A 16,727-nucleotide genomic window follows, 5' to 3' on the forward strand; every position below is an offset into this window, starting at 1 on the left:
TGACGATACGCCGAAATAGATTGGGGTTGAATTAATTGTGAAAACGTTGAATAGAACAATGTGAACAGCGTCTTTCTGCATAATTCGTGGCGAAAATCAACATGATAAAGGAAAAATCTCTATTTGGAAAAAGGGAAATTTAGCACCTTTTAAAAAACACCCAATGAAAAAAGCACCTTAAAGGACTTACGAAAATCGGAAATAAGCACCTTAAGCACTATTTAAAAACGCTACGCACCCTGTCCAGTTTTTCCTTAAAATTTTCCTGATTTTTCCAGGGTTTTATCAAAATTTCCTTGATTTTTCCAGGTTTTTATTACAATTTCTCTGATTTTTCCAGTGTAAAAAATTTACCTGATAATTTCAGGTTTTCCAGGTGGGTGGCCACCCTGAAAACGGATAGGAAACGTGAGATCCGATTGTCTTCGTAGAAAGTAAAGAGAAAACAGCAATTGCTTACAAAATATTGGGAACGAAGTAAACATGGAATGTTATTAGAAAACGGAGGACAGGAAATGTGAGAACGATTAGCAAGTTGCCTTCGTAGAAAAGTGATTAAGAGGCAGCTAGCTACACGGCATCTGTGTCAACGCACTGTGGCCTCGAAAGCGGACACGGTCACAGCAGCGACTGTAAAAGAACACCTCCGAATTTAACTCTCGAGTTTAATTATTATTTCTACACCGTGCACGTTTCAAAACATTCCAAAATGAAATGAGAGATGCACAGCGAGAACGGAACACGTTGACCAGATGGAAAGGTCGCTCTTTATTTACACATGCTGCGCACTTCTATGTTTTGAAACTGATGAGTCGTTAAATTGGTTTATGTCCCAATATTACATTTCAAGTGATTTCATTACTAGAGTTTAATTTACGCGCGTTGCTCCACACAACTCCGTAATATTACTAATTTAAACCTGTGTGCAAGGTTAGATTGACTTCAGGAACAAATTATACACAAAGCCTCTACACAGAAAATGAAAACATAAATAATAAATTTGCAATCATAATACAAACTTAAAATTACATGCTTCATTGGTAATGTAACTTATTTTTTGTTCATATTCATAAAATTAACAGATCTATTCAAAACTATCGAACATTTCTCTCAAGATCAACTGCGATTTTTTTTTTTTTTTGGTCTCATATCAGAAAGACCCAAGATGTCCATCTGACTGCAAATAAGTGATCGCGGTCTCTTTCATCTTTCATATTCCAGGTGTCTCTTTTTTCTTCTAGGAAACATCATGGGAGTAAAACTAACTTCTGGGCAAGAAGAATGGTTATTTTCTTAAAGATGAATGGGCTTTTATTGCTGTTGGTGGAACAGATAAAACACCCTATTCAAAATTTCAGAAATAATGTCTTTCTAGAAACAGCAAAAATGAGAAGGTCGCAGGAGGAAGAAAAGTGAACTATTCATTAGGATCTAACAACATGTTTCTTTTTATCTGTGCCTATTTGCTTCAATTTCTCATCTAAACCTTTTTTTAAAAAAATTAAAATATTTAAAGGGAAAAAAATTTAAATTTTAGCCAAAAATTTCGGTGCATAATTGAAATATTTATTTTCAGAGCGATGCATAAACGAAGAATGATTATCATTATTTTCCTACCTTAGGTACTGAACCTATAAAAATCTATGTATTAATGAAAAAGGTGCATAAGAGAGGTGGTGCATAAGTGAGAGGACACTGTATATATATAAGACGTTTTTATAAACGCTAACTGCTTATTTTTTGTCACTTATTAGCCAGTCAACTTCTTATTCAGCCAGTTTAATTTAAACAAAGATCACAGTTAAACTTGCTAACAATCTTTTGCATAGGTTAAGATTTTGAGTAAAATATTGAACTATTCCCAATGTTATACATACGTTATTCGCGAACGGGTAAGAACATAAGTTAAAAGATAAAAAAAAATTTCATATGCTGTTGAGACATATAAATAGAAAAGAACTTAGCTTTATTTATTTCAGGTGGGCGAAGTTTATTAGTGAAATTTAAAAAAAAAGTAATCTAAAGACAATTTAAAGCTATCAATTTTCTAAGGATTTTCATGAAATATTAACACCGGTTTAATCTCCTATCAAAAATGGTAAAATTGTTATGTTCTTGCATCGATCAACATTTTGTCATCGAAAATCAACAGCACTACTATTGTATTATCACATAACTATGTTATCCTTGTATGCCATCGAATACTCTTAGTAAGACCATCAGATCTGAGCCATTCAATATATTTTGTAAAAAAAATAAGATATCGATAGCAAACTAGTTTTAAATAAGCAAAATATGCTACTTTATTTCCGTTTTTTTTTTCCTCCCAGGTAACAGGACAGGCTTTGACATTTCTGAAACTTTGTAATTTATAATAATAATTAGCATAATTAAAACAGATTTTGAAAAGCAAATGTCTGTCAATAACAGTGTGATTAAAAAGAAACAACACACACAAGGAAATCATTCTAAACTACTATCCTTTCAACAGAAAGCAAGCAACGACTACTTTTTTTTCGTATTTCCAATGAGAAATGTGATAGTAACAGATAGTAACGCCTATCTTTTAATTAATCAATGTACAACTTCTTAATTTTAATTTTAAAAAAAAAAATCAAACAAGACCAAAAATAAACTACAAAACTCAATTCAAGGGAAGTCGCAACAAGGAACTCAACTTCGTGTTGTTAAAATCGAAATTGTATTCATCCCTGAACTCCCCGTAAGGAAAAATATGCAAATAAAACAGCAGAAATAACTTGATTAGCATACCCACCCAATCGTGGTGCAAAAAAAATTTTTTTTTTTAAAAGTGTCAATAACAGTTAACTGTTGAATAATTCTAAAAACTAAAACCAAGTTGTAAAAACAATAGAAACTATAATACCAGAAAATAGACGAATATTGTGTATACTGAATTAAGAATTAGATATTTTACATATTTATATATTCTATTCCTTTCACTTTTAAATCTCGTAAAGATTTAAATTACTATCACACATTTTCGTTTAAATCAGCATGCATATTATTTTGTTGCATTTGTATTCAGGAAAATCAAATAAGAGATAAATTACATAATATGCTCGTTAAAAACACACTTTTTTTTAAAAGTGTTTCAAAACCCGTTTAAACTGAAGAATATTTTAATGAAAAATTTTACTTTGTTTTGTCAATTAATAATTTCTGTGAAATGTCTGCAGAAATTTAAAAGAAAAGCAAGTCTCAAAAATGACTATGAAATGTCAACGAAAAATCTGCAGATTTTTTTCTTCAAAAAAAAGTAAAATCTTCCAAATATCTGAAGTTTTCTGAAGACTTAGAAAAATGACCTTTTCCTATCTTTAATCTATCTAATTTTATCTAAGATCTTTATTTTCTGAAGAAATTAAGATATTTTTAGTGGGGTTACTTTAATTTTAGAGACTTAACTTAAATTTCTTCTAAACAGACCCCTAATAAGGATATGCATATTCTCTTGAGACTTAGCGTCCAATACATTGGACATCATTACATACAATTTTACCACTTAACACGAAAAAAAAAAGATATTCAGTGTCAAGAAAACTTATATATTACTAAATACTTTTAAAAAAAAAAACGTGACTAATGTCAATGGAATTGGAACAGAGCACGCTTTGTTTACTATCGATAACAGATCATCACAACCTTCCCAATTTAACCGTAATAGTTAACTGGAACTTCAACATAACAATTCGCAATGCTTCGATAACTGATCTGTTGATGTTTAGATTAGAAAACGTGCAACGCTTGTAACCGATAGGTTTGTAATATAATGTAATAGAATGATGTATGGCAAATCAATATGTCAACGATGAAACTAGAAGATTAAAATCAGTAACTTAAAAATCACATTTTTATTCACTTACAAGAGTTAGAGCACTCTATATCTTGACCCTTCATGGGCTATCGTGACACTGATTTCAGTTTATAATATTTTCTTTAAAATTTTATCATGACACGAATTCTGAAAATATTTTGGACGATGATTACGAAAAATTTATTTTATAAACGGCGTTGAAAAGCCGATCAAATTCTGAGTTTACGACTTTAATTTCCTCTGAAGCCCTGTAATTTGAATCTAACTCAAAAGACAATGGAACTCCTGGACCAAGCATTGAGACAAACTAGCCTTCGTGGAGGTTTTTCCGCGTTTGCCTAAACCCACAATTTGCGTTCCAGGAAGAGGAAAACCGCGAAATTTTCCCACAATTAGCCGGGCGGCAAGGAGAATCTAACTCATGATTCGTCTACCACAGAGGATATTTAATGTCAGCACTGTGGTCAATGCGAGCCGGGAGCAGAATTTGTATTAAGTAGCCAATGCTGGGATTCGAACCTGTGTCACCTCATCGGAAGGCGAACTCGCTATTCTCTGAGTCACTGCAGCTCGGTACATCCTGCTATTTTAGTTTATATTATATAACCGTCGTTGAACAGCCGACCCAATTTTATGGGTTTACGACAATTAATGTCCAACTCTATAGCCTTGTAATTCTGAACCCAATCCAGAAGACAAGGGAACTCCTAGCCCGAATATTGGGTGAAATCAGCCTTCGTGGAGAACTTTTTGATAGAGCTACTGCATTTGCGTTACACGGAGAGGAAGACCACGAGAACCTCCCAAGGCTAATGTGACGGCAAGGGGACTCTAACCCATGATCCGTCTACCACTGAGAATATTTCACGTCAGCAGTGTGGTCGGTGCAAACAGAATCGTATCGTCTGGGATTCGAACCCAGTTCACCTCATCTCTATCCCCTGAGCCCTCACGGCTCCATCCTGTTAATGTATATTCACATAGACATAATATGCATTTAGTAACAAACATTGAAATATTAATTTAGAAAACGTTTAGTTAGGAGAAATATTACGCCCATACAGACAGATAACTCAAATAAATAAAAAAATATTTTCTTTTTATAAATCATGAACCCTCAGAAACAACTAAGCGTGATCATATACAACAGTTTCCTAAGTAATAAAAAAATACATTTCCCACAGAGAAGTAGAGAATACAATCTAGAATATGCTAAGTTGGATATAATTTGAATAAACCGTATTACGAAGCAGAAATGGCATATTTCACCACAACCAGCAACATAAGCCAAAAATCGAGAAATGGAATAAAAACTTAAAAAACATCGAGAACAGAGATAATTATTTATCATGCATGTACTCTACACTTCATTACTTTTATGACAGTTCGAGTGAAACTAGGAAATATAAATAAACAAAAGGGAAAGAAAAAAAGTTGTCCACGTTGCCAAGCAAACCCGTGAAATATTACGATGCGAATTGCGTAAAAAAATACCGGAACATTTGAAACAGAAGGATGAGTTGTGCTGTTTAGAAGGAAGCTATAAGCCTTGAAACGCAGTCATTAATCACTAGTTACGTGCTATTTGTCGCGTCAAACACTAACCCTAAATAAATATGCAAACTGGAGCAAATTTGCTTAAGAAAATGCAAAGGCAATAGGAACCTATTTACTTTGCAAGTCGGTGGTTGAAATGATATTTGATTTTTTTTTTTTTTTAAAAAAAGATATGTTTTAATTAGAACAGGAGTTGGTAAATAAATTGTTCGGTAAATTACTTAATTGAGAGCTCTTTTCCACTCGCCTTCTCTAACAAAATTCTTAACGAATCCTATGAAAGTATTAACAATATTATTAAGCAAATGCTAATTTCAAATTATATACTATTATATGTTCGACTCCAGACTTAGAGAGCTCGATTCCACCCAACTTGCCTAAGAAAAATGTTTTGAATGAATCCTATGAAAGTATTATTAAGTAAATGGTAACTTCACATTATATGCTGTAGAAGCTCGATTTAACTAAAAGATAATTAACTATGATAATTAACTATGACCTGAAAAAGCAATTTCATTGTTCATCATCAAAGAAAATGTGTTTATTGCTGACAAATAACAAATCGAGCAAATTAACTACATTAATATAAAAAAATCTCTATTGGAACAAACTGAAGGAAAACAGTAAAAAAGCGTGATTATTTAACACACTTAGAAGACGACATTATGCGTTGGATTTTTTTTTTCCAAACCTTACATAAGAAATGCGAAGGGTGTCGAACCGTGATTCATCAAAAAGTAAAAATGCCAACTTTCATCTGCAAAGACAATCGAATAAAAACTAAACATCCTTTTTCTTCAGAACCAGACATTGAAATGCACACTCCATTTATTTTAAAGGTCAGTTAACCCAACGCATGCATCAAATAATTCTACGAAAGAAAAATAGAAGCAGACGACTTTTGAATTGTAAAAAAAAAGAAGCACTGAGGTAAAGTAAATTTTTAGAAAACGAATATTATCTTGTTAATCGATAGCAACAATCCTAATTAATACAACAAAACGCTTAACCCACTTAATGCACTAAATGCTTGTTAGTTCACGATTCATTTAAACAAGGAATCATTAAAAGAGACAAAAAACAATAACTTAATTTGTGACGCCTAAAATGATAACAGAAAAACAAACGATAAAAGAAAAACAAACGAAAATGACAATACTAACTTAGAATATATAGGTGGAAAAAAATTTTAAAATTTTTTTTAAAAAACTACTTATAGTATTAACTATTTAACAAAAAAAAATTAAAACAAGTCTGCATTTCCAACAATTTGTAAGAATTGCAACATTAACAATGAATTTAATGTCGAAGCATTTTGAAACTTAGAAATAAATATATATGTAAATAAAGAAGTGGTTTTATTTCTGAAGCCTAACGGTAAATAATGCAATTTAATTTTAACTATTCCCTCCTGACCTAAATCAGAAATCTAATCGAAACAAGGCAGGAAAATAGAACACCAGATGAGAAAAAAAAAGAAGTCGAAAGGAGAAGACTTAATTCATTTGAAAAATAAATAAATAAAGCAGGTGAATAGAACGTGAGAAATAGTTAAAACAAAATAAAAAAAAAAAGAATTGTAAAAATAGAAGGCAATTATAATTGTATAAATAAAAGACATTAAATTTTTAATTTAAGAATCCACAGAAAGGGCATTAGTGAAAAAGTAATTTAATTCAGTCAAAGTATTAATTCGCAATTACTAAAAGGGATAAATGAACTCGCCTCAATAAGAGATTTGACATTATTACATTATTGATATTTGAAAAGGAAATTTTATTCTTTTTCTCACTCTTTAATATTAGTTTTATAATCTCCAGAATAAAGAAATGGAGTTTGCGCCTAAACAGTAAAATTACAACAAAAACAAAAGCCTTCACATATTTTTTTTTATAGAGAAACCATTTTATATAACGTTTGCTTGAAAAAATCACTATCCAGATTCATATGGAAGGGGAGTTCTTTAACAATTCACATATTTCAAAGTTATATATTAAATGTATTTTGCAGCTCCAAATATTTTTAAATCAAGTTATTTTAAGAAAGTTATGTTTAACTAAATTTTGTCACGTATTTATATTATTTTTATTGTTGAATTAACATTTTACAGCCGTAGATTATTTCTAATGTAAATCCTTTTTAAAAAATATAATTTAATTTAACCAAAAAAGTTTACAAAAAGTGGTTATTAAAGGAAAAGAACCTATCGATATCGGTCACGAGTGATTAGGCTTGAGGAAAAAGGAGCTATTAGGTTATCACGACTACTAACTCAAAATTTAAATTTTCAGTTCTATTTACAGCATAGTTTATAAATAAAGAGGGAAATTTTAAAGATGCTTTTAGTAAATATTTAAATTTCCACAAATATAATGAGCTAGATATTTACTCTGCAGAATTTTTAAAAAGATGAAAAATGCAAGATCACCGCCCAATCATAAAAAAAATAAAGCAGGCCTTATTTTAGAACATTAATTGACTTTCATAAAAATTATACGGCCAATAAATTCTGCAGTCAGCAGTTTTCTTTTCTAGATTATTAGGTTTTGAACATATAATGTGTCTTAGGAATATTGATAAATATCTTTGCTTCCGCGTAATCTTTAAAAGATTTAGAAACAATAATCGAAGTTAAATCTAAAAATAAAAAAAAAGGCAAACGTACCATAATAAATTATTTTCTAAAAGTGCTGAACATTTTTGAGGAAAAATGAGTCGAAGTTTCAAAAGAGCACTTTTTCTCATACCTAAAAAAGCGACACTTTTATCTTTCCTCTCTTTGAAAGGTATTATAGATTATAGTTAGCGCTTTCAAAGGTTAATTTATCAACACAAGTTTAAGAATGGAAAAAAAAAAAATAATCGAAAATTAAAAATTTGGCATAAAATCCAAGAAGACGAGGAAAGAAACCTTTTAAAATTAAAATGCAGCGAATAAAAACAACCCCATAATCGGAGCCGGAACATAAGCGAAATAAATTAATATCGTTCAATTTAATTAATGATTACTCTAAATGTAAAAATTATTATATTTGGAATTGTATACATTTTTTTTAAAAAATTGACGCTGTAAGAAATTTAATGTATTCTATTATCCAAAACAAAAATTAACGTACTTTGTATTCAATTCTTTTTGCCTTAGCATAAAAATAAATATTGATAATATTTGATTATTAATTTTGTCACAGATTCGTAACCGTGTAAAAACAAATAATGATAATATTACGATTATTAACAAATATTAAAAACATCAATATTTTTTCTTAAAACAAATCTCATGCAGAAAAAAATTGTCTGCTTAACACTTATTTTCTGCTCCACACAGATTCGACCTTAATGATTAATTTTAAATATTGTTGGAAAACTACGTTACTCGATAGTTGAAATTCTATTGCCTACAGATTTTGTGCACAAAATACGAAAAATGCGAAAATGGACTATATTTTGACAATGTCTGCTCACTGACAAGTTAAACCTAAACAAAATATAAAACTTATATGCACCAAAACCTATTAATAATATTAGAAGCTAGCAGATACAACAGGCAAAAATTGATGAAATGACTCTTTTCCAAACAAACGATTTTTTAATAGTACATAATAGCACGTGATATAAAATACACACGAGGTAGCTAATTACGCCATTAAAATATTCTAAAAAGAATAAAGAATAGAATTTTCTTCCTAATTCCTTAAATTAAAAGAATCGTCATCTCATTCACGTACACTAAAAAAAAAATGTAGATGTAATTGTTTATGTCTATCGCAAAAGCAATAAAAGAAGCTGATAAGCTCTGATAATAACATCAATTGTAGTAAATCGCCTTTGCCGTAAAAAAATACATCGGCAGATCGATAAGAATTGTTAATAAAGCAAAAAAACACTTAAAAGCTTTTGGGTGTTTTCATAGTAAATACCTGGCAAATTTCAATTTGGGAAGAAAAAAAACAGAGACAAAAATTATTCTAACAGTCTGGGTTCAGTTTGAGATAAATGGTGGTGGTAGTAAATATAAAACAAAGAATGGATTAAAGAAAAACATGGTTTTAGAGGACAGATACTGAAATAAAAAAATAAAAAATCTGATTTTACAAAGGTATAGTCAGAACAGTGCAGCCACGTAAAAAAATTTTAAAAAAACTAGGAGCATTTCAAAAACAAAGTTTAAGGCATATCCTTTAAAATCTCGGGCCTAATAAGATTCAAATGAAAATCATATATAAAAATAAACCTAAATTATAATAATAAATAAACCCTAGATAGGATACGTAGTTGGCTCGCCAGATTCTCAAAATGGCCATGAAAAAATAACATCTGCTCTGCCTACAAGGGGCCCCTGTTGAGCAATTTGTCCCGGAAGAAACATATTTCTTCCAAAACACGGGAAGAAAGTGGGGAAAAAACCTAAAGAAATTGGATAAACCAATACAATTGGATTGTTGATTAATAAATGAATAGTTCAAATTTAATACAAAATTTAATATAATACATAAAAGTAAAAAAAATATATAATTAATTTTTTCCTTTAAAATAATTAATTCTTTATTATTTATTTTAACTTGGTACTGAGTTTGAGACTCAAAACTTATAATAATTATTACGAATTTATATTTATGTTAGCATTATTATTTTTTTAATAAATCATACATTTATATCTAGATGAATTATGTGTTACTGAATATTCTGTTTCATATTTCTTAAAGTTTCTGTTTCATATTTCTTAAAGTTAATATTTCATATTTCTTAAAGTTAATATTTCATATTTCTTAAAATTAATACTTCATATATCTTAAAATTAATACTTCATATATCTTAAAATTAATACTTCATATATCTTAAAATTAATACTTCATATTTCTTAAAATTAATACTTCATATTTCTTAAAATTAATACTTCATATTTCTTAAAATTAATACTTCATATATCTTAAAATTAATACTTCATATATCTTAAAATTAATACTTCTTATATCTTAAAATTAATACCTCATATTTCTTAAAAATAATACTTCATATTTCTTAAAATTAATACTTCATATTTCTTAAAATTAATACTTCATATTTCTTAAAATTAATACTTCTTATATCTTAAAATTAATATTTCGATATTAATTGTAAGAAATAAAAATAATAAATATTTTTAATAATAATAATTTTTTAATAATTAATTAAATTAATATTCTATAATTAATATTTATTAAAAAAGAAGAGTTTCTTCCACTTGGGCTAGGAGAAACCTAATTCTGTTTCCACTTAGGAAGAAATTTGCCTCCCTCCATGACACCAGATGGGAAAAGTGTATGAGGGAGGCCTAGACTTACATTCCAGCGCATAGACTCGGATGCGCTATGAATAAATGATTCATACGAAGCCAGATCATTTGCTAAGGACAGTGGAAAGATATGCTTAAGGCTTCTAAGAGCACCGAAAGGAAAACACAACACGTAATAAATACCAATAGGGGCAATTCCAAGAAATAAGTAAACAGAATACATCACTTTCTATCTTAAAATTAATATAGTATCACAGATGGATATAAATACACTAAATAAAAACGAATGCATTTATCGCTCACCTACAAGCAAAATTATTTAACAAAACAACATAAAAACATCTCAAGACTTGGATTCATTATTAGTAGCTTGAAATCCACTCAGCTTTATATCGACTGGTATAATATATTATAGTATAATATGTTTAGAAGAAATTTGGATCCGTTAACGGACCGTTCACAAAATATATTTTCATATAAACGGACCCTTCACAAAATATTTTAACTTAAAAACGGACCCTTCACAAAATAATTTATCTTTTTATCGGACCCTTCACAAATTTGTTTATCTTCATTATTGTTCTGTTAATCGAATAAACCCTTCCCATGAAGGGGAGAGAAAGACAGATGTAAACGAACTAAATTTTGTCTTCGACAGACGCTTCTTCCTTTATTCGACCGAAATGAATATTCTGCGTTCAGCAGTATAGGCTAAATACCAAATATTTGTATGTTGCATCGCCAATTTAGTAGCTGCAATTGCTGCTTATTTTTTAAAATTTATTTTTTTTAATTAAAATTTTACAGTGTTGAGCATAATTTTGTATGTCTTTACAATTTAAAAACTCCTTGAAAAAGTTTTTTTGCAATAACGGACCCTATTTTCACAAATTCACAAAAGCGGACCCTGGTTGAAAGAATGTGACTTAACGTCTATTGTATATTCACAAATTACGAGTAATTTTTTCACAATTTTACAAAAACGGACCTTTTACATAAAAGTCTGGACAGACCCCTGAAAGGTATTGTATATTAAATATTACAAGTATTTTTTTATAGCTTGTCTGGGTTGTAACATAGGCTTGCTAACCACAATGCCACAATCTTGCCGTTGGTTACGAAATTGTGGTCCATGACTTAACCGGTCCACAATGGATTGTTGCAGAACTGCCTTTTGTCATAAGTACATAGCAACGTCTACTAAAATCTAGTGACAAAATTAAGGAGCCGGAACATTTATGAACGTGTTCTAACTTCGCCAACAATTCAATATTTATTTTGTAACTTTCAACCAGTTAAGTTTCCATAGCGTAGCATACTGGTGATTATTTCATTAAAAAGGAACACTTATCGCTGTGGAAAAAAAAATTATCAGAGCTTTTTATTTTTATTTAACAATGCTGAATCTGTTATAGAAATTTCATAAATCAATAAATATTCCCTTCCTCAGGGATATCTTAATATCGATAGGATATTTTTACGCGAAATATCTACGAATGTCTAAGCACTCGCGATTGTAATTAAGAATTAAACAATAGATTGAGTAATTCATATAGCACTTGAATTATCCTTTCAAATAGCCGACCAAGAGAAAACGCTATCACAAAATAATCTACTAAAGTATTTAGAAGAAAAACAGTAAGCACACAGAAATTGAGAGGACATGTTTGGAGGTCACATCTTGCCAGGCCTCTTAAAAATGATGTAATACCGATATATGTGGATATAAGTCTAAAAGCGGAGTAAAGAAGATATAAAAATTAAATCCATTCTTCTGTGAATTGCTCTGACCTCTTCTCCCCAAACGATTTCGCGGCAACCGGTTTCCGGTCGAAGAACAGCCGGCACCATTTTCCCGCCACGTCTTTGTTCTGAAAAAACACGTGTTACTTTCTAGAGTTCTTCACGCTGAACAAACGAAAAGGCTTTTCCCTCTGCAGAAGGTTAAAAACTTAAAAAGTTATCCCTCAAAATAAATTCAAAAAATTAAATATGACTTTATATAGGAGTAACAAAATGACGCATGAATTTCGCAGATTTTGGAAATCTAGATAAAACGTATCCTTTAGACCCAGATAGGCGATTTTAGAAGTTTATCAGCAATAAAATTCCTTTTATATTAATTCAGATCCTTTTTACTGTATTCATATCTAACATGCGTTCATCGCAAGATTTTAATGATCAATAGCAAATGACTACCGCTTTACGTGATCATGCAAAAATGTACACAACATCCTCAAAGAGTTCAAGGGCGCGTGGAGAACAGCTATATTTTTGTATCGAACTGTTTCTTAGTATTGTTTCCACGAAGCAATGGCTAGGGGGACAAGGGATCTAGACAACCAGTTGACGACTAAATCTAGTAAAAACTATAATCTGTAATTAAACTAGCAGCAACATTTTTATTAAGACATTAAAATTTTTATTAGGTAAAAACTTGGCTTAAACAGAATATTTAATGTAGAATGGAATATGTTTCTTCGAAAAATATAATAGTGAAGATTGAGATCATTAAAATTTAAATATTTTTTTCTACATTTGAAACTGTTTCCTCAGAATTTCTCTTTCAATAGACATTTTAAATTTTTTGAAATACTCACTAGATCACTGAATCATGGAGCTTTTCACCCAAAACGCTCTGCTAAACAATTTGAAAATGCGGCTTATCATTATATTGCCTTTAAGCTCCACGTGTAATTTTTTTAGAAAAAAATTATGAAATAGTTAAATATATTTTAGAGCTCTTATTAAAAAATAAAGAAAATTCGTCCCTGACTTTACATACAAAAGGACTTAGATAAATACCGTGATAATCCACAAAAGTGAAACTGTTTCCTCAGAATTTCTCTTTCAATAGACATTTTAGATTTTTAGAAACACTCACTAGATCACTGAATAATGGAGCTTTTCACCCAAAACGCTCTGCTAAACAATTTGAAAATGTGGCTTATCATTATATTGCCTTTAAGCTCCACGTGTAATTTTTTTTTTTTTTAAATTATGAAATAGTTATTTTAAAGCTCATATTAAAAATAATGCCAGTTAATAAATGTTTTCATAAACAAAAATAACTGAATCAACAGCAGCTGTTGACATCAATTTACAAAGATAAAAAAGAAAGGCCTTTATCGAGGAAGCTTAGTGTTTAATCCTTGCTTTAAGATTTTCAAGATCTAATTCTAGAAGCCTTCGCCTTTTTACTCCTACAGAGGAATTGGTGGGAAAACAGGAAGACTAGAGGAGATAGGAAAGTAAAATCGATAAAGCTCTCGGAGTTCTATTTAAAGTAACGAAGATGTTTTGTGTCCACGTTGGTGATGAGATTGAATTTTTCTCCGAAATAATCCCTTATTAAAATTTATTTCTGGAATTAGAGCTCAATTCATACTTCCGTATTTAGCAACATGAAAAATAATAATTTATAAGTATAAATTGAGCTTATAAGTAACTGATATCTATCACGAAGGTCATGGAAATAAAATCTAAAAATAGGGAAACTTGACGCTTTTACTAAATTAAATAGCAAAGCTTCTTAAAGAAGAAATTTGCAATAGGACTTAAATCAGGGACAAATGTTCACGGGAGGCAATCAGAGCAGGGCCTCCAACTTTTAAGAAGCTCTCGAATTACAATGAACAATTATGTTAATAATTTAATTAAACTGCATTTAAAAAAAATAGAAAAAAAAACATAGACGGTCGTGATGACTTCTAAAATTGGACCGCCATAAATATAAAATCTGTAGAAAAACTTAAGAGCTTGGCGATTTCACCAAAAAAAGAAAGAAAAAGAAAAATTTAAAACGTGCAATAGGATTTTTACAGAAAAAAAATATTTTAAAAATTTAAATTTTCTTTAAATGTATTTTAGGTAAAAAGCCTGCCTAAAAATAGACTTTTAGCCATAACCTCAAAATGTGTAGATCGGCATTAATTCTATTTTAGTTAACTAAAAGTGCAGCGGAAAAATTATTTCCGGATAAACATGATAATATATCATTAGTAGTTAACAAAAAATTTAATTAGTAGAATAAAATACGATAAAAATAATCAAGAATTGTTTCCATAAATGCAGTAACATAGTAATTAGTAATCATGGGACTTCGCAAATAAATAAAATAAATTAATTATCGCCGATCACAAAAATTAAATTAATAACTATTTACTGCAAATACTAATTAAGCAGGATTACCCTTTTTTTCCAATATTGTTAATTATTTTAAATTAAATTATTTACTAATTAAGTAGTTATTAAGCAATTTTACTTCTAATAAATCAATGAAAACTCTAGGTTAAGAACTTATATTTTTATGCAGCTTCTTAACTTCTGAACGTAAAATAATTTAAAGATGAGTGAACGTTCATAGTTCGTAAAAAAAATTTTAACATACCATTTTTAACAATCAGCTAATTTGATTGCAATGAAATTAAGAGAAAATAACTGAATTGCACTAAAACTTTTGATGAAAATCTACACACTTATAATTTATTTCATTGTTAAAAGTTCCACGTGAATTTTGCAGACGATAACGTGGATGCAAAAAGAACAACGCATAAATCTGATAAATAAACCTAATTGCTTGTCTTTTAATATGGAAATGCTAATAACACATGAATAATTTCAAATAATAAATACCGATTGATAAATAATTTTACAAAATAATGAAATAATTACCTTTCTTTAGTTTAGGTCGTTTTTCTTCCTTCTCTTCAGGCTTAGAAACTTCATTGGGACGATTTGAAGAAAATACATTCAAAACAATGGAAACTAACAATGTGGTTACACATATGATCAAAGAATATAATCCGAAATCGGCAGTGATTGCCCGAAGGAGCAACAAAAACACAAAAAATCCTATAAGCAAATATTGCCCTGTACAAAAAGAAGTAGCCATTAAAATCAATATCGTTTCTACAGTACACAAACTCCCAATTTTCCTACACAAAGTCTGCAAAGACATTTTGAATGTGAGAAAAATTCACAGAATTATTCAGAAAATGCGCTTTTCCCGATCTTAAAAATTTAGAAAACATCAACTCCTTCATAAACGCTTAATTCTACTAATGCCGGCTCACGAGAAGAAATCTTTTCATGAAGTAACATTCTCCCTCGTGTTTTGGAGAAAAAGACAGGAAGTGACGTCAAACGCGCCTGCGCAGTAAGAGAATTCTACTCCCCCCTCTTTCACATTGTCTGACAACAAAGAAGAACATGGTGAGTGGATGGATGAAGGGAAGGAGGGAAAGCGGGAATGGGGATTCATTTCAGAAAAAATGTATCTACCTTCTATCCTGATGCAAAATTTACTTTTAAGGAACTATTAAATTTTGTTTCCATTTTTGGACATCAATTTTAAAGTTTTTTACAGGTTATTTATTATTTTTTAAGATTTGATCAAAATAAAAGAGTGGATAGGCGAGGTAATTGAAATATTTTTCGAATAATTATTTCACTATTCATTGAAATTTAGTACTTATCATTGCATATTTTACAACTAAAAATTTAACAAATATTAATATTTTAATCAAATGGGAGCTATTAAAATTAATTATGAATTAAATAGTTTATGATTATTTATTTATTTATTTTTTTTTTTTTTTTGAAAAGGCAAATTAACTGCCTATATTACGAATTGTGACTTTTTTTTTTCTGGAAAAGCATGATAACTGCAGCTTAAAATTAATGTTGCACCTTATTAATTCAGAATTTAAACTTCACTTTTTGGACATCAATTTTAAAGTTTTTTACAGATTATTTATTTTATATGTATTTATTATTTTTTAAGATTTGCTGAAAATAAAAAAGTGGATAAGCGAGGTAATTGAAATATTTTTCGAATAATTATTTCACTATGCATTGAAATTTAGTACTTATCATTACATATTTTACAACTAAGAATTTAACAAATATTGATATTTTAATCAAATAGGAGCTATTAAAATAATTATGAGTTAAATAGTTTATGATTTTTTTTTTTTTTTTTGAAATGGCAAATTAACTGCCTATGTTATGAATTGTGACTTTTTTTTTTCTGGAAGGGCATGATAACTGCAGCTTAAA

General features: G+C 29.5%; 1 protein-coding gene across 3 annotated transcripts in view; it reads right to left on the reverse strand.

The window, feature by feature from the left end:
• The window catches only part of LOC107456864 (exonuclease GOR), an 88,358-nt gene extending 72,391 nt beyond the window's left edge, over positions 1–15,967 (reverse strand). The window contains exon 1 of one of the 3 annotated variants that reach the window (XM_043044240.3): positions 15,342–15,797. In XM_043044240.3, the coding sequence (XP_042900174.1) occupies positions 15,342–15,627 (286 nt within the window). In that variant the 5' untranslated portion in view covers positions 15,628–15,797. Of the gene's footprint in view, positions 1–15,341 lie in introns of all 3 variants that reach the window. The other 2 variants (XM_043044241.3, XM_087161730.1) reach the window with 2 other exon arrangements.
• Between the last annotated feature and the right edge of the window lie 760 nt (positions 15,968–16,727).

Source organism: Parasteatoda tepidariorum, chromosome 4, assembly GCF_982258835.1.
Source record: "Parasteatoda tepidariorum strain Cologne lab strain chromosome 4, Ptep-v5.0, whole genome shotgun sequence".
Classification (NCBI taxonomy): domain Eukaryota; kingdom Metazoa; phylum Arthropoda; class Arachnida; order Araneae; family Theridiidae; genus Parasteatoda; species Parasteatoda tepidariorum.